The 27690-nt window shown below is 39.5% G+C and overlaps 1 protein-coding gene across 5 annotated transcripts in view; it reads left to right on the forward strand.

The window, feature by feature from the left end:
• Kcnn2 (potassium calcium-activated channel subfamily N member 2) overlaps positions 1-9279 on the forward strand; it is a 385056-nt gene extending 375777 nt beyond the window's left edge. For 4 of the 5 annotated variants that reach the window (XM_052742128.1, XM_052742130.1, XM_052742131.1 and 1 more), the window contains 3 exons: positions 7-134; positions 6175-6244; positions 8671-9279. In XM_052742128.1, coding sequence (XP_052598088.1) covers positions 7-134; positions 6175-6244; positions 8671-8958 — 486 coding nt within the window. In that variant the 3' untranslated portion in view covers positions 8959-9279. Of the gene's footprint in view, positions 1-6; positions 3502-6174; positions 6245-8670 lie in introns of all 5 variants that reach the window. The other variant, XR_008219161.1, reaches the window with a different exon arrangement.
• Positions 9280-27690: the final 18411 nt, after the last annotated feature.

The following is a 27690-nucleotide window of genomic DNA, read 5'->3' on the forward strand; positions in this document are numbered from 1 at the left end:
AAACAGGTGAAAAACGCAGCCGCCAATGTACTCAGGGAAACGTGGTTAATCTACAAAAACACAAAGCTAGTGAAAAAGATCGACCACGCTAAAGTAAGAAAGCATCAGCGGAAATTCTTGCAAGCTATTCATCAGTAAGTACCTGTTTTCGTTTCTGTCTTCTTTCTTCTTAGCCTTGGCTTTTGATTCTTGTGCTCCCTGGTCCTCCCTTTGTGAGGGAGAAAAAGAAAAAGGCACTGCCATGTTTGCTTCCAGGAGACATCTGAAAATCTAATAATGGACTAAGAGAAAGGCTTAGTTCTTTTTATGGCTGGAAAGCATGTGTGATATAATCAAAATACCTTTGTCTTTGGAGGCCATAATTTCTGTTAGAATTATATTTAATTAATGCATTTATTTTTATAGTTTGACCTGAAATGTTCAGCTTGTATCCACGATAGAATCTTGGGAGAAGTGGTGAGGGACATTATATGATCCATCTGGATTTTTACATGCTAGCAAATATCTTTATATAACATAGTATATTTAATTGTCTTAATTCTGCAATATTCAATGACTTCTTAATCAAAAAATTGGGGGTTATCTATATGCTGTGTGATCATTATAGAGTTTAGAGTTGGTATAGTTCAATTTTCTCTTATTAAGTTACTTTTATTCAACTGACATAAGCTGTTCATGCATGTCTTTGTTATATAATTACTTGTCTCTTAAGTTAACTGTCTGTGATTCAGTGATGACTGAGAAACAGACCTTTCCAGGCTGACATTGTCTACACATTGCCTTCACATGTGGGTATCCACTGTGACACCAGACAGACTTGCTCTTAATGCCCTTTCTTCGTGGTCACATTTGTGGCTCAGGAAAGTGGTTTTCCTTGTGAGACATACCAGGGTAACAATGGAAATGTGGGTAAATATTAGGTCTTTGCCTGTGCCACATGATTGGCCTTCTCAGACCCATCTAGTACAACAGACAAGAAAGCTGTGAGTCTGGGATTTTTCTTTTACATATTTAGTTCATTCATAAGCAACATGGTACCACTAACCTTCTGTGAGGAATCCATAGACTTTCATTTTCTGACTTTTCACTGGTCCAGCCTCTGCCCTGCTTGGTTGGGATATTAAGGTATCCTGGTAAGTCTATAGTGTGCCTATAATGATGCTCATGTGCATACTTCTATGGGATTGAAACCTCTGTTAGTGCAAATAAAACCCAAGTAACTCTGGGATTAAAATAGAGCAAGCTTTGCACATGTGGTAGAATTGCTTATCATTATTGCTCACAGCTATTCACTTGTGCTCCTTATTGCCCCCCATGTACTTTCCTTAGAAGGGGATGGTATTTCTCCTCTACCTCTATGACTTGACTAGGTACACAACTGCCCTCCAGCCTTTAAGGAAATGACAGGACTCTTTTTAAAGTCAGGGGAAAACAAAGAGGAGAATTATGTTAGAGCTGGCTCACAAAGCAGGAGCCTGCTTCTTGAAATTCAGTTACCTTTGGGACCCAGGGTCAACCCAGGAACACCAGCCCAGATGGTGGCATTCCTTTCATTCTCCGTACTAGAGGGGTGAGGCCCCAAGAAATATCTGGATTCTTCCTGTGTTCCCTGAGCCCATCTAGACAGCCCCTTTCTCAGAGGATTCACTTGGAAAGAGCCCATTAGAAAAAGTCTGCCTTCTAAAGCCGTTCAACACAGTAACCCCACCATTAATATGAGCAATCACGGCAAACTATGGAGAGATCGTTTTTGTTCTGTTAATGTTTTTTTGGTAGTCTATTTTGTTTGAGTATGATAGAAAGCTTCCCTTTCTGGGTATGAGAAGACAACATCCAAACGTAAAGGGTATGCGAGATGAAGTAGGAGTAAGTATGTACATGTGTTGTGATCATGCTTCATTTTGTGTGCCTATCAGTGAAAATACCTAAAATACAGTCATATTTGATTTGCCTCTTGAATAAAAAAATCCAAAGCATGCACCAATAGATTTTTGTAATGCAGTCCTGTAACTTTATGGGTATGGTGATTATTAGTCTATTTTGTCAAGTACTTTGAGTTACAAGTGCATCCATACTAATATGGGATAATAGTCTGGTATTTATTCATTGCAAAATCTTTTAGCATTGCTGTAAGTTTCTTTTCTAACAAAATACTATTTAAAAAAATTCTCTGTACAAGGAAGCTGATTTTATGAACTGGCCAAAAGTAAGTGGCAAATTTGCCCTATGGGGCATGTCAGCCTGATTGGAAGGGCACATGGGAGGAACTTCTATGGAGTTCTTCGCTGGCTGCTCTGGATAGTGTGACAGAAGCCACTCTTATTCTTCTTCTGCTTCCATCAGACTTTTCCCATAATCATCCTTTTCTTGCCCTTTTTAATGCGATGTGTGCATCTAAAGCAGATGAGTCTGACGTAATTCAATTATGTTCAAAATTGTTTTATAAGTTAGTTTGGGGTTTGCTGAGTTCCCTGCTGTGGAGACTACTTAACGTTTATGAACAATTGCAGCAGAATAAGCGTGGTTACAGGGGCTGGGTTTGGCTAGATTATTCTACTGGTGCATAATCACTTGTCATGCTATCTTCTGTTGGGAGTTGTAGAGTGATGTCATGAAAGACAGCACACAGGGCTCGATTCCTCAGGGCCAGGTCTTCACTGTCCACTGCTCAGGGGTGCTCAGCATCATCTGCCAGCACTGCATGAAGTAGACCTAGTTGGACAAAAACTCACCAGTCATTGACTGGAGCTTGTCTGGCTTTTGCTACTCTCCCTGAGAGCCATTTTAGCACCTCTGTCCTCTTCTACCAGCCCCCTCTAGCTCAGCTCTTACTCTTTTCCATACTTTATGGCCTCTTTCCCAACATGCGACCTCTCTAGCCTCTGATGATGCTAAACTCTCTAGGTCAGTGCGCTCTTTTCAGTAATGCATTTGTCTTTATGAATTGTCGCTCAATGCCATGCAGTGTTTTCTCTCTCTCTAACTTTCAACCCTTTTTCTGATAGCAGCTTTAACTTTTTCATTCTTCTGTCTCAACCATGGATCCATCAATCAACACGAACTTGTCTAGAGCCAAGAAAGCTAATGTGCATAATTTATATTAGAGGGGGATTCTGAATAGCCCCGATATGGAAAAGATATGCTCTCCCTTCAAAAGAATCATTATATCTGTCATTCTAAGCCAAAGTGTTTCCTATTATTCCCCTGAACACCAAGTATGAAGAGGCCAACATGACTTTTATGCACCTTCTTCATTCTGAATTCTGGTGTAAGAGGAAGCCAAGTGCTTTCAGGTAGGCAGAGTATAGTAGCAACAAAGGATGGTGATGAACTGAATAGTGCCAATCAATGTCAAGATCCTGCAGGGTCTTCCAGCTGATGAATCGAGCCCCCTGTGCACAACTGAACACCACATTATGTTATTTTGTTTCGGAATACTTTACAGTTTCTTTTCTTTTGTTTTGTCTTTTTATTTCAACAAAATGAAAATAGAGCTCGGAAGTAAGTTGTGTGAGCTGTTCCTTTCAACATTTGCAGAATTTTCTACTGGCTGCATGCACCCAGCAGATCCTTTATTTGTGAATTTTGGTAGTCTGATTGCTGCTATGGAAATGTGATCCAAAATCATGATATTTTCCTGTGATAAGTGAAGTTCACAAGGAAGAAATCAACATCTGTTTCTTAATCTTTTGTGGGGAAAAAAGTGTACTATCCATGTGCATGTTACCTTTTATTCTGGCAGCTGCATCTTGAGCAAGGTTTCACTGTCTGCTCTTCTAACATCGCAGGTAGTCTAAGAAGGCAGTCCCATATCACAGGCAGATCAGAGGGCAAGACAAGCTCATTTAAGTCCCAAGAGCTAATGGAGTTCCAATCAGGGTCAGATCACTAATAAATCAATCCGATTTATTACTAATCTAGAAAGCTACATCATCTGACGTAGCTTTCTAGATTAGTAATAAATACCATGGGCAAAATTCTACTGTCAGTCATAGCTTGGAAATCCAGCTGAAGCACACCAGACTCCAGTGTTTTTGAAAAAAGTTTCCTCTTTACCTAACAACCACCTTTCTCCCCCTCCTCCTGTTTTCTAAGTTCAAGACTCTCTCTTTACTCACAAATTGCTGGAGGTATCAGGTCCAGAGCCCCAAACTTTAGGCATTATTGAACTTTAAAAGAAAACTTGACGTAAGTTCCCGTCGTAAAAGGCATCATTCACAGTAGAAAGTAAAGGTGCCATCATCTGGTGATTTTAATCCTGGCATTGAATTATAGCCATAGGCTAGAAAGCTCTGAGCCAAGATCCTACCCATCTCCTGTGGGGGAAAATATTATAATCAGGTATCAGGCAGTAGAGATAAGATAGGACCTGCCTGGCACTTTTTTCTTTCTGCAATAATCCATTCATGGTAGTTAAAGGGAAAAGCTGTCTTTCTGCACGTTTTAGTATTAAGGTCTTATTTGGGTGTCACTTAAAGTCATTTATGATACCTCCAGCACTCCAGGACAGTCCTAATATAACACTTCATTCCATGCTTGAAGAAGCAAAGTCAAGTTGGGGTCAGTAAGAGTTGAGTCCCCAGCTAACATTGCAGCTTTCCCTACTAGACTTCTCGTCACTGATCCACAGACAGCCAAGGTGCTTTTTGCTTGATTTCCGCTGACTTTTCATAGGTAGAATTGAAGAGTTATAACCTTTCTTAGTGCTTAGAGAAAACTGTCCTCAATATATTGAATTTAAATATGTGTTTATAGATTTCTTTTCAATTAGAACTCACTCTATCTCTACAGTAACATCAGAAGGAGCCATTTAACTTGGTTCCGAGTTTCTAATGAATACACAGCAAGGAATTGATAAATCTGAACCATTTTAGATGATTTGAGACTGTAGTAGAGGTGGATGCCATTGAGACTCTAGCTGGCAGGAGCTGTATCTTCACTGTGGAGCAGACCCAGCTACATGCTCGCTCTCTTAGGTGCAAGATGAAATCACTAAGTGCTGTTAAACACATTAGGAAAATCTCCCTGGCAGTAAAATCTTGCCCTGTGAATTTTTTATTTCTCTTATGTAGTTATATACTATTTAAATTAAAAAGTATAAAATACTCTTTTTACTCATTGAAACTATACTCAGTAAATGATTCATTATCAAGCCCAAGTGAGATTAGCATGGATTTTCTTTTTTCTTTTGTCACAAAATAGCTCAGAGATACTGATTTCTTTTTTTTTCTTTTTTCTTCTTTTTCAGTCAGGCTTTGAATGTCTGGCTTACAGAACAGTAACCTACCTCTCTCTTGTAAAGTCTTAATTTCTTGAACATAAGAATCGTGGAATATCTACTGGGGTTCTACAATAAATAAGTTTAAAAAAACAGTTTTTATTTAGAAAAATGGCTTTTTAAGAGTGGCCTTGTGACTGTCAATCAAATACATGCAAGGATATTTTAAAGTAACTAAAATTAATCTTAAAAATAGATATTCTACGAACTAGATATATTTTGTCAATTTTTTTTAAAAAAAAAAAACCTACATTTAAAACTAAAAGAGATTCTCCCAAAGATATGGTCTGGCCTCTGTTTAAATTCAATGTCAGTTTAAGGTAAAGTCAAGCAAAATAGAGTAAGAAAATTATATGTTTTGAGTTATCTTGCTGCTGGTTGAATAAAAGTGGTTTTTGTTAACAAGAATCTCACTTATCACTGTGTTTTCATCAGGTTCAAATACCTAACCCAATTCATTTCAGACTAAACAGGGTTAATACCTGTATCTAGTCACGTAGGCATAGGAAGGTGTTCATTGCTCCAACATGATGAAATTCTAGTTGCTTTGCATATTTCTTCCTATGTCTATTTGTCATGATACTGGAGCTTTAAGGAATGTTTTGGCTTTTTTCTCATATGGTTAAATCCTTATGAGTCTTCCTGAACTCAACTTACCTGGTACATGGTTGTCCTGAGGACATCTCATCTCTTGCTCTCCTTTCTTTTTTGCGGTGTTGGGGAAGCATGCTTCTCATTGTACCAGACACATAACCAGTGTGGACTTTACCCCCCAAATACTCAAGGCATTATCCATGCAGTTATTTGCTCTTGTGGATTTTGTGCATGCCCTCTGAAAGCAGTGACCTGGCCAGAGAGACAAGAGGGCCTTTCTGATTTCAAATTCTGTCTTTTAGATTGAGAAGTGTGAAGATGGAACAGAGGAAACTAAATGATCAAGCAAATACCCTAGTGGATCTGGCAAAGGTAATTCAGAGGGGCTCAGCCATAAGGTTGTAGCCATAGAAATTAATCACTACACAGTGATGGGCAGTACTTCTGCAGACGCTGCCACAAACTTAACACAGCTACCACATCACCCCAAAACAATGATCCAACTTAGAAGCATTCTTTTTCTATAACTCATACTGAGTTCATATGCTCTTTCCCCATATTCATTATCCAACCCCAATGCTAAAAGACTCCATGGGGACAGTGCACCGGAAATACCGTAAGACCTCTTAGAGGAATATGAAATGATACCTCATCTGTAGAAGAACAGAACTATATACATCTTAGATGTGACTATGAGGTTCAGGGATAAGTAGAACTCATCATCCTTATTATTTTTTAATCTCAGAAAGTATATTCTAAAATGAAATTTATGTTTCAAAAGAAGTTATACTCACTTTTTATGTTTTTTCTCTATTTTATTAACCAAGTACATTCATAGTTTTTTAGTTCTTTGTCACATCCAAAAAATTTATCTGCTTTTTTTATTGTTCCTTCATAAGTAAAATCCACTCTGAAAATATGAATATTTATCAACTGTAAAAACATCACATCCTGTTCAGCTAGTTCCAAAGGAGACTCTAGAATAGAAGTATATACGTGTTCTGCCTTTTAGCACAATTGCTTTGGCAGAGGCAACACATACATCCTGTTTTATATTTGACAAATCATATTATGTTTTTGCCAAATCTTCAAGTATAATCTGTGAAAATTAGACATTTGGCCTAGTCTTATTAAATAATACTTCCAAATTATATTCAATATATGCATTATCAGTAACACATACTAGATGCATATTCAAGGTAAGTATTCAGTGACTCACCTCAGGGAAGCAGACATCATTCACATAAGCTGGGCAGTATACAAGCAAGCAGGACAAAGACATCCTCCATTAACGTGGATTTCACTTGAGGTAGTGAAATAATATTTATGTGTTGCATCACTCCTAGGTTAAATGCTTAAAAATATTGGACATTAAAAAATAAAGCTGACTCCTTTAAGTTAGTATAAAGGAAAGGAGTATACTGTTAAGAATAGAGCAGGAAACTGAAATCTGCCCAACCTAGCACACATGAGCTCATGTGCTTGCACACCAGCACTACTTAGATACATAAAAGGTCTACACAAGGTAAAATATATTTGAGCTATTTATGCAGTACCATACTTACTCTGACCACAGGATGATACATGTCATAAGAGTTCAGTATTTTTCTAATGAATGGATGTTGTTCACTTTTCCCAAGAATGTAGTAAAAGTGAAGTTAGTGCTCTCTGTGTCCATGGCTATATTCTGAATGGCTATATTCAAAATGCCTATATTCTGAATGACTCTCTCAGTCAGTTCATTTATCATCTTTAAGCATCAGTGAAGCTGGAAAAGATACAGGAAGAAATGGAGTAGGAGGAGGATGTGACACAAGGAGTCTTGGATCTGGGAAAGATGGTCCTAGGCTCAGTATAGCATCTCTGTCCTTCCTCTTGGCCACTCTTTTCTATCCCTGGCTCTGAGCTGCTCAACCCTGCAGCTCTGCAAGTTTCTTAACTTCTTCAGGAACTATAACTAAGACCTAGACTCATGACTCCCTCTGATCAATTGAGTTTTCTGTTCAAGAAAGCATTTCACATTCCTACTTCAAGTCATGTAGCTCTAAGTAGACCATTCCAATAAGGCAACCTGTAAATTTTGACTTGTGTGGTGTAAAGAGCTGTGTGCTTGTCAGGCAAGTGGTTGGCCACTGAGCTTTAGTCTTAGCCATGGACTTGTAGTTTAATATTCCCCACAACTATTAACCTTATTGAGGATTTATATTATTTGACATTTTATCTGTGAAACTTTTTGTTGGATTCAATGAAAAGAGGTCTGAGGTTTGGAACATAGACAACAAAAGATGTGTGAGTATTGATTGTTTTAAATTACTAAGTTATCTGCTCAAATCAATTGATCCTAAACTTTATTCCTACTCTCCCATCATGTTTTTACATTTCACTATCATCTGTTATTTTCTTTTGTTCTTTAAATCTTACTGTTATTATAAAAATTGGCCGTATTATAATGTCACATGTTGAAATGAATTTGATATGCTAACTTGTATAAGAATCATTACCACATAAATATTACAATGAAACATTTTTATCTAAGTTTATGCCACCTAAAATCATTGGGCATTTAACAAGCAATAACTACACCATACTTCCTAAATCATAACCAGTTAATGCCTGTCATCAGTCATTTATATCTTCATATTAAGAATACATGGAACCTAAACTGTTCGGTTAGCAGACACACCTGTCACCAGCAAGAGGCTAGGGTTGAAGCTGGAAGAGTTGACAGTTTTCTTCTGAGGCAAGAGTAATGAAGCCTCTTACTTCTCTGTTCCTGTCTTCTCAATCTTGTTTTCCAGACCCAGAATATCATGTATGACATGATTTCCGACTTAAATGAAAGGAGTGAAGACTTTGAGAAACGGATCGTCACCCTGGAAACAAAATTAGAGACTTTGATTGGTAGCATTCATGCCCTCCCTGGGCTCATCAGCCAGACCATCCGACAGCAGCAGAGGGACTTCATTGAGGCTCAGATGGAGAACTACGACAAGCATGTCACCTATAATGCTGAGCGCTCCCGGTCCTCGTCCAGGAGGAGGAGGTCCTCCTCCACAGCGCCACCAACTTCATCAGAGAGTAGCTAGAAGAGAATAAGTTAACCACAAAATAAGACTTTTTGCCATCATATGGTCAATATTTTAGCTTTTATTGTAAAGCCCCTATGGTTCTAATCAGCGTTATCCGGGTTCTGATGTCAGAATCTTGGGAACCTGAACACTAAGTTTTAGGCCAAAATATGAGTGAAAACTCTTTTTTTTTTTCTTTCAGATGCACAGGGAATGCACCAATTATTGCTATATAGATTGTTCCTCCTGTAATTTCACTAACTTTTTATTCATGCACTTCAAACAAACTTTACTACTACATTATATGATATATAATAAAAAAGTTAATTTCTGCACATACTTGTTTGGTCTCTTCCCATTTCTATAACTTCACCTCTTACACTGTTTTCAGGGTAAAGTGACTGGCTATTATCTGATCCACACTGATAATTTCGATTTCCAAAATGTATCCTGAAATGAAAAGACTAAAGTGTTCTATGCCTGATTTGAGAAGATTTTCCTTCCTGAAATATTGATATCACAACCATTTGGCCCTACCCTGTTTTCACTTCACAGCATATTTTAGTGTACTTTGCTTCCAAATGATGTGGAAACTTGGACAGTTTTATTAGGACATATGCGAACAAGGGGAAGAGACACTTTCAATAATTATTTTATTCCCATTTTATAGGCAAAGATACACAAAGGAAGTATCAAGGGACATCACTGTGAACTGATATTGCAGAATTTCAGCTCTAAACTAGTGATTTCCTAGTTCATTTACCATGGAAGCCCCAGGCTATATACTCTTAGATGTTTGCCGTATATATGCCTAGCCAACTATCTATCAATTTGTAGATTGTCATCACAATAATAAATATATATGAGCCAAACCAAACCCCTCACCTAACATATGGTCCTTTCTTGGACTCCACTAACACATGAGGTACAAGTAAATGACATACAATAAATTTCATAGATTTCCATACCTGTTTCAAGAGGAGCTGTAAGCAGTTGGTGTGAACGGGAACTGGGAAGTTAAGGTTGCAAAGTCACCATAAACAGAAGCTAGGTTTGGAAAGAGCAGATTGAGCGGACCACATAGAAGTACCTCACTTAATGTTGTTCCTCAAACCCAACAGGGGAAAAAAAATGAAGTGAGAGCCAATGCATTGTGACAAGTTACAGCCTCTTTTGGACACTCCAAAGACAACCTGCTTACATTAGTCTGATCCTGGACATTATTTAGTTCAGGAAAGTCTGTTTGGGAGCTCACACTCTCCTCCTGATTGCACATCCTATCCTCTGCTGTCAAACTTACAGTGATGCAAGCTGCAAGCATTATTATTTTCTTCTTTGGAAAAAAATGCAGTGATATATTTGTTCTGCTTTGCATAGTTCCGTAGAAAAAACTTCCACATCTAATCTCTGTAACTTCAAAAAATAAATAAACCGTTGCCCAAGACCAAGTACAGGTGCTTGAGATTGCAGGAGACCTGCTTATCTACTAACTACCCAGAGTAGCTAAAACCAAGCTCTCTCTCTAGAGATAGATAGATAGATAGATAGATAGATAGATAGATAGATAGATAGGTTTTTTTTTTTTTAACACGGATGCTGGACAATGACAATGCCTGGAAAACCTTTTGATATCAAAGGACAGATGATATTAAACTGCTTATGGATGCATACTGCTGAGTTAAGCAAATGTCAACCTCCTACCTCATCAAGATTTCTCATTTGTAGATGCAACTAAACTGTCTTTCTATATATTTTGTGTCACATGCAAGACTATAGCAAATATTTGGTACAAACATTGAAAAGAAAAGAGAACATTTTTGAAAAGAGGATATATTTTTGTAATTGATGTAGTTAATTCTTGTGTTTTCTACCTCTGTTGTGACTAAAATCAGAGTCGACATAATTAAGTTTAATTAGCACTTTACTGATCAGTTGGCAATCTAAAAGAACAGGGAAAAATAATATAGTGCTCCTCTTATTGAGGAAGAGAGAAGAGAAAGAATAAATTAAGGCTGCATTATGTTCATTTTCTTCCTCCTTGTCATAGCCCCTCTGCGTAGAGTAGTCTTTAGGGCTTTAAATTAACCTCACCTTTGCTATTCCTTTGTACAACTATATGAAGACTGACAAGACATATCTCTCCTCTCTTTTAATGCAAAACAATCACAACTTAAAAGAGAGATCCATCCACTCTAAAGATATACCTGTCATGATCATGCTTCCTTAATTTCTCTTTATGTAGCATTATCAAATCTCCTTTCAAACAGTTTTGAATATTGGAAACATCCTTATGTCTGCAATGTGCCCTTCAGAATGCCCAGTGAGAATTGATTCTGTTGGTTTTTCAGCTGGCCACACTCTGCCCCCTGTCTCTATAGCCAGGGTATGTGTATCTTTTTAAAGTACAGGCACTGTCCTCAATAAGTTCTCCTATTTCCTTATGCACACAGTGTCTATGCTAGTCACTAGAAAAAAGGAAGTGAAGGTGGGTCAGATGCGTAAGTGGTGTTCAACGTGGAAACTTTAGGTGCCTTTCCCTGTATTTTCTCCCCTCTTTATAGCTGTTTTCCAAGAGGCTCTTCAGCAAAGTGCCTGTAATAATTGAGCCATTATGCTTGTAAACAATGCATGGGGACTGAAAAAGAAGCTATTGGTTAGAGTTGATAGGAACCTTCTTTTCTTTGTATTATTTAAATTTTGTCCAGTCTTCAGAACTGACATGGTAAAATAGACTCTAACTGGGATTCATGATTTACCTCTGCTTCCTCCTAGTGCACTTGAATGATGTTCATCCTTTAGTTCTAAACCCCTACCCATCCATAGAATGGATAGCAGAAGACACATATCTGTGGAGCTCTATAGAACCGGGTCTTGCTCTCTCAATGGTGGGAGTTATTTTTATTACTGTGTTTGGGATAAGGTCACAACATTAAATATCCTCATTATCCACCTTTCTTCTTGTAGCTCCTAACACATTGGAGTGCAGATTATAAATCCCATCCCCTCTGCTTACCTATCTACTTCATTTTTGAAGCAAATTTCTAGACACTGGATTAGTGCATCCATTTCCACATCATCTCACTATTGTTAATGTGAACCAGAATACTACTAGGATGCTTTGTGTCTCAAATTCTGTGACTCCATTCTGTTCATAAGTATGATCCTGAAATGTGGAAGATGGGGCAGTGATGGAGAAGTCACCTAAGAGAAAAGGACTAAAGGGTTCAATTCCTCTTCCAAATCTATCCTTGTGGGTCCTGGGCTCCAGCTTATCCCAGAATATAACACACTGTTGTCACTCCTGTATTCTATCTGAATTGTCAAGTCATTGCACTAAGGAAAAAATATTCATCTGGTTGTCTGACAAAATCCTGTGGGGAGGGGATTGACTGGAGTATCCAGGAACAAGGACTGTGCCATAGACAGCTCTCCACACCACTGTCATCACTGCTGGAGGACCCTCTTGTCATGGTCTATCAGTTTGTTAGGCTAGGCAGAAAACAAATGCATATACTTGTGAAGGATGCCTTCTAGCGTGGCTATTCAAGATGTCAAGTCAACGTACCCAGAAATACTGAGTACACATTACAGTTTCACACGTTTCCCAGGTGACTTTTAAAAACCACTTGTACTCCCCTCTCCATAAAATGCCCTTTCTCCAGTAATACATTCTTCTGCCCCAAAGTGTATGCCCCCCAGATGACAGTGTGTGCAGCAGAGATATGACCCAACCATTCAGAAGGACTGAAGATGTGATGTGTTAGAAGCCTGCTCACATTTGGGTCCAGCTCAAACCTGAACACAAAGGGGCAGTAGCCACAAGCTGCAGCCAGTCAGAAAGATGGACAGAGGAGCTTTTCTATTGCTGCTCACCTGCCTCCAGCAACATTTCACAAGCTTAGGAAGGCCTTTGTGTGTCTCTCTCTCCATGGCCCAGCTCTTTTTAACTATGTCAGAGACAAGTTTTATCTAATCCTTTCAGTAACATAAGTACATTTCTATTGTACAGATGAGGATGCTTTCAGTATCTATTTCTAAAGTATATTTAATATAGGGAATAACTTCCTTTCCCATAAATGCATTCGGTTTCCTGAGAACTCCCACTCTGCATGCCCTGAAATATAAAATATAAGCTTATGAACAAGATAAGATTATTTAATACTTTCCTCCTAGTTTCTTTTCTTTTTAATCCTGGCTGCAGCCTCTCCTCTCTTTCCCTCCCTTGCCTCCTCACACTTCCTCCCCCCTTCCCCTACACACCCTCCCTCAATTCACCCCTCCTTATTCACTCATAAAGGGGCAGGCCTCCCATGGGCATCAGCAAAGCATGGTATATCAAGCTGCCTTAAGACCAAGCACCTCCCCCTGTATTCAGGCTAGGCAAGGCAAACCAGCATGAGGAATAGGTTCCCAAGAGCCAGCCAAAGCTCCAGAGACAGCACCCGCTCCCATTGCCAGGAGTCCCATAAATAGACCAAGCGACACAACTGTCATATATACGCAGAGGGCCTGGGTGAGTCCCATTCAGGCTTCCTGGTTGTTGGTTTAGACTCTGTGAGTTCCTATGAGCCAGGCTAGCTGTTTCTGTGGGGTTTTCCTGCAATGTACCTGACAGCACCCCCCTACTCTTACAATCCCTCCTCCCTCTCCTCAGCAGGACTCCCAGAGCTTGGCCCAATGTTTGGCCCTGATCCTCTCTGAATCTGCCTCTATCAGTCACTGGATGAAAGCTCTCTGATGATGACAGTCACCAATCTGATCAGGGGGTGGCCAGTTCAGGCTATGCATCCACTGCTGCCAGGAGTCTTAGCTGGGGCCATCCTTGTAGACTCATGGGAGTTTCCCTTCTATCAGACTTCTACTGGACTCTGAAGAGCCCCCTTTCCAGTCATCTCTCTCAGCACTCTACCCCTCTGCACAACCTTCTCCCTCAAGTTCCCATGGCCACCTCACTCCAGTCCAACCAGGAGTTCTCCTCAATTTCCCCTTTGCAAGGAGATCTAAGCATCCACTTTGGGTCCTCCTTGTCACCCAGCCTCTTCGGGTCTGTTGACTGTAGCATGGTTATCCTTTACTTTACAGCTAATATCCACTTATGAGTGAGTACATACCATGTTTGTCTTTCTCAGTCTGGATTACCTCATTCAGGATGATTTGTTTTCTAGTTCCATCCATTTGCACTCAAATTTCCTGATGTCATTTCTTTTAACAGCTGATTAATACTCCATTGTGTAAATGTACCAAATTTTCTTTACCCATTCTTCAGTTGAGGGACATTTAGGTTGTTTCCAGGTTCTGGCTATTACAAATAAAGTTGTTATGAACATAGTTGAGCAAGTGTCCTTGTGGTATGATTGAGAATCCTTTGGGTATATGCTCAAGAGTGGTATAGCTGAATCTTGTAGTAGATTGGTTCCCAATTTTCAGAGAAACTACCACACTGATTTCCAAAGTGGCTGTCCAAGTTGGCACTCCCACCAGCAACGGAGGAATATTCCCCTTGCTCCACATCCTTTCCAGTATAAGTTGTCATTTGTGTTTCTGATCTTAACCATTATGACAGGTATAAGATGGAATCTCAGAGTTATTTTGATTTGCATTTCCCTGATGGCTAAGGATGATGAACATTTCATTAAGTGTTTCCCTGCCATTTGAGATTCTTCTGTTGAGAACTCCCTGTTTAGATCAGTACCCATTTTTCAGTTGGATTATTTGGTTGGCTGATGTCTAGTTTCTTGAGTTCTTTATACATTTTAGAGATCAGCCCTCTGTCAGATGTGGGGTTGGCTACCATTCTGTAGGCTGCCATTTTGTGCTATTGACAGTGTCCTTTGCCTTACAGAAGATTTTCAGTTTCATGAAGTTCCGTTTATTAATTGTCAATCTTAGTATCTGTGCTACTGGTATTCTATTCAAGGAGTTGCTTCCTATGCCAATACATTCAAAATTTCAACATAATTCCCTACAGACCTTGAAAGAACAATACTCAACTTCACATGGAAAAACAAACAAACAAAAAGGATAGCTAAAACAGTCCTATACAATAAAAGAACTTCCAGAGGTATTTTCATCCTTGATCTCAAGATGTACTACAGAGCTATAGTAATAAAAACAGCATATTTGCAAAAAAACAGACACATTGATTAATGGAATCAAATGGAAGACCAGACATAAATCCACACACCTACGGTCACTAGATTTTTGACAAATAAGCCAAAATTATACAATGGAGAAAAGAAAGCATCTTCAACAAGTGGTGCTGGAATAACTGGGTGTCGACATGTAGAAGAATGCAAATAGATCCATATCTATCACCATGCACAAAACCCAAGTCCAAGTGAATCAAAGACCTCAACACAAATCTATTGCACTGAACCTGATAGAAGAGAAAGTGGGGATAGCCTCTTAGTTTCTTGGGACAGGACCTTACTATTAGCTCAGGCTAGACATAAATTCACTCATGGTCCTCATGTTTTATTATGGGATTATAGATATCCACTACCATACTCTCTACAAACTGATTATTTCTGATTACCCAATTTTATTACTTAAAAACTATTCAAATAAAACTATTTATTTAAGGCTGAACACTCAACCATCACTTAGACTCAGTACCTTGTGTAGTCATTAACATATGCACTCACTGCCCTTCATTGTGCAGAGAAGTTTCTGTGATTATGACTGAGAGTCACATCTGTCTATGACTAGAGGTCTAAGTATTTAGAAGGCAACTTGGTACTAAACAGTATCACTAAACAACAGTAGTAAATTCCCCTCTGGAGCCTAAGTTCTCCCCAGCCCTGAGTTTTGACTTGAATTTACAGTACCAGACATGAACTCACCTTTGTGGATTATGGGCTCAGAACCAATCAGAAAGTTCATGGTTGTCCCCATAACAATCATGCCACTGTTGCAGTGAGGATGCCTTACCTGACAGGTTGGTATTGTAGCTCATAGAGCTTACAACTGGGTAATACCACTGGTGCCTTTCTCTCCTGGAAATTCATAGTACATTTTTCTGCCACTATGAAAACTGGCTAGCAGGGAAAAGGCTTCCAGCTCAGTTCCAGTTTGATTTCTCTGTATCTTCTACCCAAGGTATACTGTGTCTTCAGCAATAGTGTCTTATTATTCCTTGGTGGGCAACCAAGAAAAATGGTAAGAATTGTTTAGGGGCCTCTGGGAGTGTCTCTGGCCTATATCTCCTAAGAGAGCATCCTATTCCTACCATGCAGATTGTTGAGTCTGGAGCTGAAAAGAAATATAGTCACCACCTGACACATTCAAAAAAGAAAAACATGAGAATATATTTATGCCTTTCCTTATTACAATTTACTTAAACTAATTTTTAAAAAAGCCCCTTATAAGATCTGTGCGAGAAAAATTAGACAGAAATAAAAAAAAACATTAGATATTTATATTCCCTTAAGAATGAGACTTGCAATCTAGTGCTTCTTGAGGTAAGACTCAGGGAAAAGATGGAACCCATGAGACATGTGGAGAGGGAAGAAAAGGATTTGTGTCCCCAATCCCTAAGAAGATTTCAGAGGAGTGGCAAGTTTTAAGGATTTGTCACATCTGTCATACTTTAGGAACAGACAAAATGTTTGCATGTTATGTCTGAGGATATAGCCTGACACACTCTCACAGTGTTCTTCACACCATGCTTTGGCAATGGAGTAGCACAATGATCTATGTGCCAGACCCAAGCAAAGCTTCTGAAGCCAGATTAATGTAGAGGCAGCTCAACATCTCCTCTATGATAGAGACACTGACAGACTACTGGGAGCTGGGAAGCCTAGGGTCTTAAGGCTGTAACTTAGGATGCAGAGAACCTCAGGAAAGCAACAGTTAAAAATGAGGCATCTCATCAACAGGGTCTAGTCTGGATGATTACCCCAAGAAACAATATCTATGACATATACAGGTCTCTGAACCAAAACAGGACTCTGGTTAAATCCTCAGGGCTATAGTTTAAATATGGTCTGCCCATCTGAAATGTATTTTATTCCCAACGTACTAGTGTTGGAAGGCAATGGAGACTTCAGGAGTTAAGATGGTTATGAGGATGGACCAATGACTTTCTCACGAGACCAGAGGATCATAAAGGAAGTGAGAGTCTCGTGGTTTGTCGTTTGGTAGGAGGTCCACTTGTTCTACTGTTCTGCCATAGGAGTGTTGTATAAGGCCCTACTCCAGTGTGGCCGCCCAATCTTCGACTGCCTCAAGAACTGTCAACCAGAAGAAACCTCTTTTCTTTATCATTTTGCCAGTTTTACGAGTTATGTTATAGCAACAGAAAGTAAACTAAGACATTGTGGAACCTCAAATTAACCAAAATTATAGCTGTGTAGACTGAAATTTCTACTCATCACATAAGATTTTCTGGAGAATAATCCTAAAATGAGAACTGTGAAATGATTCTAGGGACCACATTTGCATTTAAGTTTGCAATTATGTGCTTGTCAGAAAGTCCAAACATCTTAGCAAATATATAAAAGAAGGTTTGCAGTAGTTAGAACAGAGAAGTAGAATTTATCTGTCATGTGGCCAGCCAAAGTACAAGCACGGAAGCAATTTTTTATAATCAGATATAAATAATTTACTTCTGTTGAATGCAGAATTTTTAAAATTTTATTGTTCCTATATATTATTTAATTAGTAATTATACTATATTACCAATTAAGAATTTTATTCTTTCTCATGATTGGATGAACTATAAAGACAAATTTAAAAGTCATTTCAATTTTAACCTTCTCTTCAATGAACAAAATAGTTTTGTAACTATCCATTATGTTTTAGTATGTTGAAAGTAGTTTGTTATGGTTTGACTCTAAAATATATTCCATAGTCTCATGTTTTCAATGCTTGGCCCCCAGACTGGAGGACTATTTTAAAGACTACGGAGCCTTTAGGAAGTGGAACCTGGCTAGTAGAAGTGGGTTGCTGGGGGGAGGGTCTATGAAGGTCACAACCCAAGCCTTGTTCCAGTCAGGTTTTCTGTTCCTTTCTGCTACCATGACACTAAGCCACGGCCTTGTGCTCCTACTCTAAGGATGGAGACAATCTGCTTTGCCTTTCCTGCTTTGTAAACTGAAACCTCCCTGAAACCACGTGCAGATGTAAATCTTGCTTTCTTGGATCTTGGGTGCAGTGTTTGTAACAAGACAAAAGCAGCTAATGCTGAAAATTGGTACTGATCCCTGAGATGTTTAGTATGAACGATCTGATCATGAGGTTTGGGGCCTGTGGATGTTTTGTGGAAGGAATTGTAGAAGAGGTTGGAATGTGAGCTAGAGACGTTTCTAAAAACTCTGTAAGCAGGGTTAGAAAGAGCATTCTGTTGGAAGTTTAGATGACCAGGACACAAACAAACACAAACAGGAAAGAATGTGCTCATGAGGTCATTTGCATTACATTTTAGCAATGAATCTGGCTATATTTTGCTTCTGTCCTCAAAATATAAAGGAGACTGAATTCAAAACAATTGACTTATTTATTGGATTTGGAAATTGTACAAAAGAATAACTGTCAGGCTATGTTATTCTCAAAGCTCTTTAGAGGTGGAGACAAAGGAATGGATGGAGGAGGGGAGTGATAGAGGGAGAGAGAAAAGGAGACCAAATAAGTACAATAAAATTTTTTTAAAAATGCACAGTTTGGCATGGAATGGCATGTAGTGTGTTTAAAGTCACGACAGTGTAGACAAAGCAGAGGTAATAATTAAAGAGATTCATGTCAATAAAAAGAAACCAGAAATTTCATGGAGACAATAGGAAAGCTTCCTGCTAGTGAGAACCCTCCCTGTAAAAGCCCCAGCATATGAAAATACAAAACTCCTGAAGACTTTTATTTGACAGGAGAGTGAGGGGCAGAGGAGGGGAGGCAGGAAACCTAAACAAGGAATGTTGTCCCAGATATTCCAATGGAAAAGAACCCTACAGTGAACTGCTTTTACAAGTTAGGTACCCAGGCACTCGATCTTCTGTGGTCATGGTCCAAGTGGTCCTGGCTACATCTCACACTGGCAGCAGAGCGTGGTATCATCCATGTGGTAAATGGTGAGAGGAACATAAAACGTTTTGTAGGCAGGCAGAACGCAAGAGTGACAGCATCATGGAAGCCTGAACCCAGTTTCCAGAGAAAAGCCTGGGAGGTCAATGTAGAGATGGTTGGGATTCCACACAAAAACCCCAAACAGAATGACAACAGAAAGTTGTGCAGGTGATGCTCTAGCTATGGTGGAGATGTTTGAAAGGCCAGGAGCACTGCATAAATTCTGAGGAAAGCCACAGATACCCAGTGGAGACCACTTAAGAGAGACTAGCTGTACCACAAAGGCCACACCATAGAGGTGCTAAGTCTCAAACCCTGGGACAAGAGGCTGAGGTGCCTACTTAACATACATATCAAAGCACCAGGTTCTCCAAACATCCCTCAGTCACTATTTGTTACATGGTGTAGCTGGCATACCCCGCCCTTCCCCCAGAGGCTCTTCCCTGTATAACCCAACCATTTTGATTCCCTGATCCTTTCATCTACTCTCCTACTCTCCTTTGGGCCTTCTCATTGGCTCCCCTCTCTCCCCTCTGTCTTTCCCTTCCCCTCTCCCAACATGGCCCAGCTCAGTCTGGTCATGTCCACTCCTGACTCTCACAGATGTCCCTGTTTCTGGCACAGATGTCCCTGTTTCTGGCTATGCTCTCCCTTTTATCGATAATAAACTTTCTCCTCCACCATACCTAGGAGCAGCCATGTTCTTTTCCTATTTCTTTTTTCATTCAGAAGCAGGGAAGACAAAGTCCATTAGAACACAGACTATGTCATGATGTTTCTGAAATTCTGGACAAAGACACAGGATTTAATGTTTGTCTTACCGGGTTTCAGTCTTACTTTGGTCCACATTTTCCTTGTTACCCTCCCATTATTCCCTTTGGAATGGAAGGGATTTATTTATTCTGTTCTATAGCATACAGAAACATGTAGCTCTTTTTATGTTATAGAGGCTCACACAGAAGAAGTTGCCTTAAATCTCAGAAGACAGTTAAGATTTTTGGACATTAGGACTGTTCTGAAGAGTGTGGGGGAGGAAATGAGTAACGTTTATGAGCATGCTTCATTACATTTATCTATGATGTTCTCATGAATAAAGAAAACTCAATATGTAAAAGACTATGAGCACTCTCAAATCTAGGCTAAGTGCATTTTGCATTCTGAGAAGACTATGGACATTGGAGGCCTGTAGGGTTGGAATGTAACTGTATAATCTGAAATGTCTCTCAGAGACTCATGCTTTGACTGCTCAGTCCCCAGGTTGGGGCATCATTTTGAAAGTTGTGGATCCTAGAGGGGAAGTAAAGCCTGGATAGTGAAAGTGGACCAGCCTTTGAATGTTATAGTTCGGCCTGTTCCAGGCTATCATGGTATACTGGCTGCCACCAAGTAAATAAACTACTAGTTCACATTCCTCCCACCAGAGGAGAAACTGGTCAGCATCGTCTTCCCTACTGTGGCAAACTGAAACCTCTGAAACTCTAAGCAAAACTAAACAAACATCCTCTCCTTAAAGCTGCTTTGTCGGGTATTTTGTTACAGGAACAAGAAAAACAAATAACACACAGTATTCAATTTATTGTCATTGGCAGAGCATGTCATAGTGTGAGTTTATTTCCCTGAGTCAGGCAACTAGTTGGGGTTCTTAATATTAGGAAGAATGAAGGTCTGAGTATATAACTCAGTTGACATCTATGTTTGCCCAAAGTGAAAGAATTAATATAGGCACAAATATGTAGACAAAATATTTTAGTACCAAATCTAATGTTGTTGATAATCATATTGCCATCATTTAGAATGTTTCTTTCACGTTTACAAATCAAATTTCCTGATTTTACAGCTTTAATTATATTTAATTTATAAATTTGCCCTAACCCTTTATTTGAAAGAGCCATGAACATATAGAGCATATGTCTAGCTTATATTTATGTCTCTTTTAGACAACATTAAGATGAGAAGTAATTCAATGCTGGTACTGAATTACAGATAAAATATGAGTCCATACTCAAATTTCACTAATTCTGCCACAGTCCAGGAAGCACTACATAATTTTATCCTCTAAGTGGCTACCATCATGTATCACAAAAAAGTGTAGTTCTTATTATTTGAAATATTTTTAATTTTCTCCATGTATTTGATGCTTCTCAAGGATCTTGAACTATGTTGAACAGAATGCATCTTTTACTCCCAGAGCTAACCCTAAATATAGATATTGTTCTCTTCTTTTATCAGATTAGAAGATGCATCCAGTAAGACGAATTACATTCAAAACCTTTCCCTGATAATTGGCTCACACGGGATCAAATCCAACTGACTCTAAAGCCTGACTGTGGTTTCTTGCATATTAAGTTTTCATAATTAAAAATTTAGTCAGTTTTGCTTTTCTCTTACTCACGTACAATAACCAACCAAATAAGCACCAGTCTGCCTTTGTTACATGTACCCTTAGTCAAAGCATTCCTATTGTCTCCTTTTCCAGCAGCCTCTGATTTGCCCAGCTCAGACCTTTATGCGTTTCCTAGGCTGCTGCAACATTATCTTTCTGTTCTGCCTAGTTCAGTATCTTTGCATCACAAACTATTCTGTCCAGGCCCCAGCCTCATCAGAACAAGTGTTCCACAGAACACATTGAGACTGACAATCTATGTGCAGATCTGTCATAAATTCCTTACATGGCTGAAAATGTTGTGCTTTATCAATTTGCATATCCAAGTAATAGACACACATTCTCTAGTTTTACAGCACTTCCATTGGACAGCTCCTGGCCCTAAACTATGCCCTTTCAGCAATCTTTCCTCAGCCTTCAAAGGCTTACACATTCATGCTTGAGTCTCTTCCTGGCTTCGGGCTAGATAGACAGAATTCTGGCAATTCTATAAAAGTTCTCCTGACCACAGGATCTAGCTCTTTTGAAGTAAATAGGAAGTGAGAACCTATATGCTGCCTGACTCTCCGGAGTCACTTAGTAGGATTTTTTTAGTTGTAATTAAGCCATAAATTTTGGCAATTACCTCCATTATACAGATAGAGCTCCATGGTCTCTGATCCTTCACACTTCTCTGACCTAAGACCAGCTATGATGAGTTGAACTAATCTTGCATAACTTCTCACTTTCTGGAAGTTTTTCTTCCAAAGGCTCTGTAGTTACTCTCTGTAATTTAGTTTCTTCATGGCCCATCTAACCTCTGTGATAGGCACATTTGTCTAGGCCAACCCAAGCATACATGCTACATCAGTTCCCTTCCCTGTTAACTCACATCCTCCAGCAAGTCAACAGCCTGTGAAGTACAGATATTGGCTAGTGAAATATACTACTGGGATATCTCAGTGTCTATTCAGACCAAAGGGGATGTGCTGATGTTATTTAGAGATTTCTATGAATTTGCAAAATGGGTATTTGCCTTTCATGGATATAATATTCTTGCTTTCATTTATGATAAGAGAAAGCCATTAATAAGAGATCAGAAAATGGAGTTGGTTCCCCATTGGGGAATTCTCATAAGTGTGGTGCCTAAATTCCTAAACTGGTAGCCTTAGAATGATGGAATCTGATACCACAGAAGTGTAATACCTAAGACCCAAGAGCCTGAGCTTTGAGCGACCAGGATTACTTTTATTTGGATGGCCTGATTTGCATGGCGGAGACTGCACTAGCTAGAAATTACCTGCATGGTGCATCAGGCTCACCTGCTAGAACGGCACAGCCATCATTCTAGACTGTCCTTCCATGCATGCTGCAAATTGCCTGCTGGAAACCCACACACATTCGTAAAGGTTTTTGTCCCAGAGGGAGCTGTCCACCCCAATGCCCTATCCTTCAGGGGATAGATATTCTAGTACCACTCAGCCAGCTGCCCTGGAGCAGCATACTTGATGGCAATTCTTCCTCTTGTAGGCTAAACGTTGGATTCATTTCCTGCCTGCCATTCTCTTCCACTCTACCTCAGTGGCTGACCTACTCTACTAGCGTTTACAGTGGCTGACCACCAGCTCTGTTACAATTTAGTTCATTCTCTGGAATGCTTCTCCCTTACCCTTCTCGTTCTGTTGTGAGAATATGACTTCTTCTCTGGGGCTCAGTTCACATGCCCCTTTCTCTACAAGCCTTCACTTCTCTGGCTTTCAGATGGCTTCCATGGAACTCTCTGACAAAACCTTACGTCCTTCAGCCAAGAACACACAGACCTCTTATTTGTAAGAGAGCAGGGCTTCACCGGGGTATTGCTCAATTTCATCAATAGTATCATGTTGAACTCTACATTATGTGCCTTTGAATGTGTGTTAGACAGCCATGTGTTAGCCTTTAAAGCAGTACTTTATGAAGGATTCACAGTCCTGATTAAAAGAAAAATCCTCACTGCCCTATTATCCAGAGCGTTGGGTTATTCCATTCTCTGGGTACTATCTTGGATGGCCATTGTCTTCACTGGAGAGCTTGATCCTGCTGCTTGGAACCTACTAGCTAGTTGAATGTAGCTGAACCATACCATGGCCAATATTCACAGATATTTGCTTTCAAACACTTAACATTTGCTTTGCGTTACCCTTTGATTAGGAAGATTAAAATTGAAAGGGAAGCAAGTGAGGCAAGGGCTTTCCTCTCTTCTTTCTGTAAGAACAGCTTGTTTCCATGACATTTATACAGTGAGCTTTTTCTAAATGACAAGCAGATTGGTAGAAGATGTTATTTTCTGCCTCTTTGCTTTGGATCCACACTTGGTGGGTGGAGTGTAAGAGAGACAGCCTCACTAAGGAGAATGACTGTCAGGTATATGGGTTTGGGAGGGAATTGGGTGGGGGGTTGTGAACATGTCCTTTGAGGGTTACCATGGTAGCAATGTAACGGATTCTGGCTAGTTGTAAGATGTATTAGTGGGGTTTTGGTTTTGTTTTGTTTTTAATATTGAGTAATATTTATACCTATGTAAGTATCTTCTCTTTTTAGTTTTTCTTTTCTCTTCGAGTAAAAATGTATGCTTACAGCATATATGGTCCCTGTAGACAAAAAAGTCAAGAGGAAATGGCTGAGTTCACTCTGAATCAGAACTTGTCTTCTGCAAAAGAGAAACCAGCCTAGGAAGCATTCAGTCACATGCTTGCTCCTCCATACTGCTGACTCTGAGGCTGTGTTAATGGAAGAGGGGAGGGATGAGTAGGCTCTCCAACACCAATCCCAGACACAGCCAACATCATCTGGTATTAAACATTTCTTCCATAATCCTCTGAAACAATTCCAATGACATGGTTTTATTCTACGTCAGAAGGCCTTTGTTTTTGTCATGCTCTTTTCTTATCAATACCTTGGGTTTAGACTTCACTGAACTCACATGGACTTGTACATTGTGTGTCTCCAACTCTTGGAATCAAACCTACTCTGACTTTCCAATGGGGATAAATTACCCAACAACAACAACAACAAAAACTATGTTGTGTTACTCCACCTAAGTGAAGAACTCAAGATAAGCTTCAAACTACTTTTACCAACTCAGAAGGCCCATCAACATGTAATTACAGAAATCCTTTCTACCAGGGTTTCCACCGCTAGGGACACCTGCCTCATACCTTTGCCCTAACTATTCCAAATCTATGGCTTCTTCTGATCCTCAGATAAACTGTTTAGGATGCCCACTATCATAGGTTGAAAGTAAAAACATACTCTACATGCAGATTTTTGTTTATTTGGACAGAAGAGCTTTTAGGAAATTATTTTGAGCTTGAGTGGCTTTAAACGGGCACATTCTCTCCAATTTGCCACAGGCCCTTTTAATATTCCACCTACACCCTCCATTTTGCATATTTAAATCACTTGTCTGCCCCTAAAGGCATATGAATTTATGCCTCTTGAACAGGAGTTGCATTCCCTTCCTGGTAATTACATCTGCACCTTTCATGAGCTAGGGAAAAAAAAATATCACTACCAATTCAAAGCACATCACAGCCCACCCAGGAAGGGTGTGTTACTCTGTTTGCTGGTCTCCCCCCACACACTTTGTTCTTCCCTTTACAACAGTGCTGACAAAACCATTATATTTATAACATGTCCTTCCACTCAACCATGTTGATAGCTCTCCCCGAAGTCATTCTTATAAATTTCTGTGAGGACACTGGACCAGGGTGCTGGCAAAGGGAAGATGTACTGGATAAATGATGGGTAATAGGACGAAGATGAATAAGCATATCCAGGGACACCCCCATGGTAATTGCCAATGGCCTAATATGACTCCTGTCCTTCTAACTCTAAGATGAGGCTTTTAACAGATCTCTGTGCTATCAGAACCTCAGGTAGTACATCAGGCAGTACAAATGGTCATCATTCATTTGTTCTAGCCAAAGGTCAATGTGCTCCATGTAACACTCAAGGTGAAGAAGATAGCAACACAATACCAGAATACCCCCTCCATCTTCCTAATATAAACCTGTGAATGGTCTGCTGTGCGTCCAAAAGTAAGGAGAGAAACAAGAAGCAAGTCTAAAAGGAGGGGCAGATGGTTCTTAGAAAGGTATTAGGGGTACTTAGGGAATCAAAGATTGAAGAATGAAGGAGTGAAAAGGTAGAAGGAGAAAAGGGGAAAGAAAAGCTACCATGTTCAACATCCTTAGCAACAGAGGAAGTGCAAATGAAAACGACTTTGTGATTTCCTCTTGCTCCGGTCAGAATGGTTACAGTCAAGAGCAACTGACAACAAGGATGTGGAAAGGGGGAACCCTCATTCACTCTTGGTGGGACTGCAAACAGGTGCACCCACTCTGGAAATCTGTATGGAGAAATCCACAAAAGCTAAAAGTGTATCTACCACACGACCCCACTATAGCAATCCCCCGCATATGCCCAAAGGACTCAAGGCCGATTCCACTGATACTTGCTCAGATGTGTTCATCACTGCTCCATCCACAATACTTGGGAAATGGGAGCAACCTAAATGTCCTTCAACTGATAAATGATGACAAAACTTTAGTATATATATACATTTTTCTTTTATTTAGCTGTAAGAAAAAAAATGAAAATCTTAAAACTTGCAGGTAAATGAATGGAATCAGAAAATATTATACTCAGTCTGGCTAGCCCAGACTCAGACAAATACCACATATTCTCCCTTATTTGTGGATCCAAGCTCTAAATCTTTAAATATAAGTATATAGCCTAGAGTAACCACAGAAAAAGGAAAGTAAAAGGGACCGTGGGGCATGAGCTCTAGAGAGGGACATAGTAGGACAGAGATGCTATGAAGGGGGGAAATGGTAAAAAAAAAAAAAAAAAGGTGGGGCTAGCTGGGTAGCTGGGAAGGCAGAGGCTGAACCATAAAGAGGGAGAGGAAGAAAGGAGGGATAAATAACACTAAGGATGCTTGAAAAAGCCACATGAAAACATTTTATGTTTGCTTAAAGAATGCCATATATGATATATATGTATGTATATATATATATATATATATACATGTGTATATATGTGTGTGTGTGTGCATGAGAGAGAGAGAGAGAAAGAGAGAGAGAGAGAGAGAGAGAGAGAGAGAGAGAGAGAGAGAGAGAGAGATAACACACACACACGTGGTATTTTTAAGTAAACTAAAAACTAACTTGGGGAAGTAAACCAACTTGGGGTGAAAATTTCATAAGAAACATAGACGATCTAACAAAAATCCCAATTTCAAGCAGGAGAAAGCTCATTTCTAGTCATTTGCCAGGAGTTAAACTTGCAGAATAATCTGGGCCATTGCTGTTACTCTTGGCTACCTCCAGAACTTGACCTTAAGACCCTATTGCTGTAGGCTCTACACAATTCACAGAACTAGGAGGGACTGCGCTAGAACTGACTTTGCAGCTTTGTCTCTTAGAACATGAAGGTGCTATTTAAGCTGCCCAGGGAGAAAAGCAATCAATAGTCCGACCCATGTGCAAAACCCCCAAACCACAAGAATGGCCAGTATATCGAGATTTCCCTAAGATACTATGGAGCTAGGCAATCCAAAGATTTTTTTTTTCCTTTAAATCTTTCCTGATGCATCTCCAAGTAAGATGTTTCTGTTCAAAATTAACTATCCCATCATTATAAGTCTAACAGTTTCTTGGAGAAGGTACTTCCACTAAAAGCTAGGAAGAGATTTGACTTTCTATACTACACACTTTCTATCCTTAATGACAAAGAAAGATGTTACTTTTTAGAGAAAATGTCTTACAATTTCATGGACTCTGGTTATGAAACCTGTATTTTCTATCCTTCTATTCCTTCATTGTAGTTTTTTTTCTTAGCAACAGTAAAGAGCTTTGTAAGTATTTAGGTTTTGATGTTATTTTTGTTACTTTCTTAAAAGTAGCAATTTTGGATACTTTGCCACCCAAACAAGTTGACAGCTCCTGGCACTGTAGATTTGATTTTTAAAATGCTATTCTTGGTATAGTTACAAATGAAATGTGCCGTTTTCTTTTGCTCACTGAATAGCCCTTCTGGTGAAATATTCAAGTCATTATCTGCTGAAGTCCATCCAGAGAGAAAGTAGTCAATTGTCTGTAAGGAAAAGTCAACAGATTTTTTATGGGAGACATTAAAATAGAATCTTTGAGTTCAAGGCCCGGTGGAGGGTGGAACAGAGATGCCTAGAGGAGGTAGACAGAAAGACCACAAAGGCCAGGTGAGGCAGTATATATATAAATCCTGAGGAGACTGATGTCCAGGGGCAGGCTCAAAAACAACAAAGAGGA

Source organism: Peromyscus californicus, unplaced genomic scaffold (assembly GCF_007827085.1).
Source record: "Peromyscus californicus insignis strain IS unplaced genomic scaffold, ASM782708v3 Scaffold_17__1_contigs__length_78620276, whole genome shotgun sequence".
Classification (NCBI taxonomy): Eukaryota; Metazoa; Chordata; class Mammalia; order Rodentia; family Cricetidae; genus Peromyscus; species Peromyscus californicus.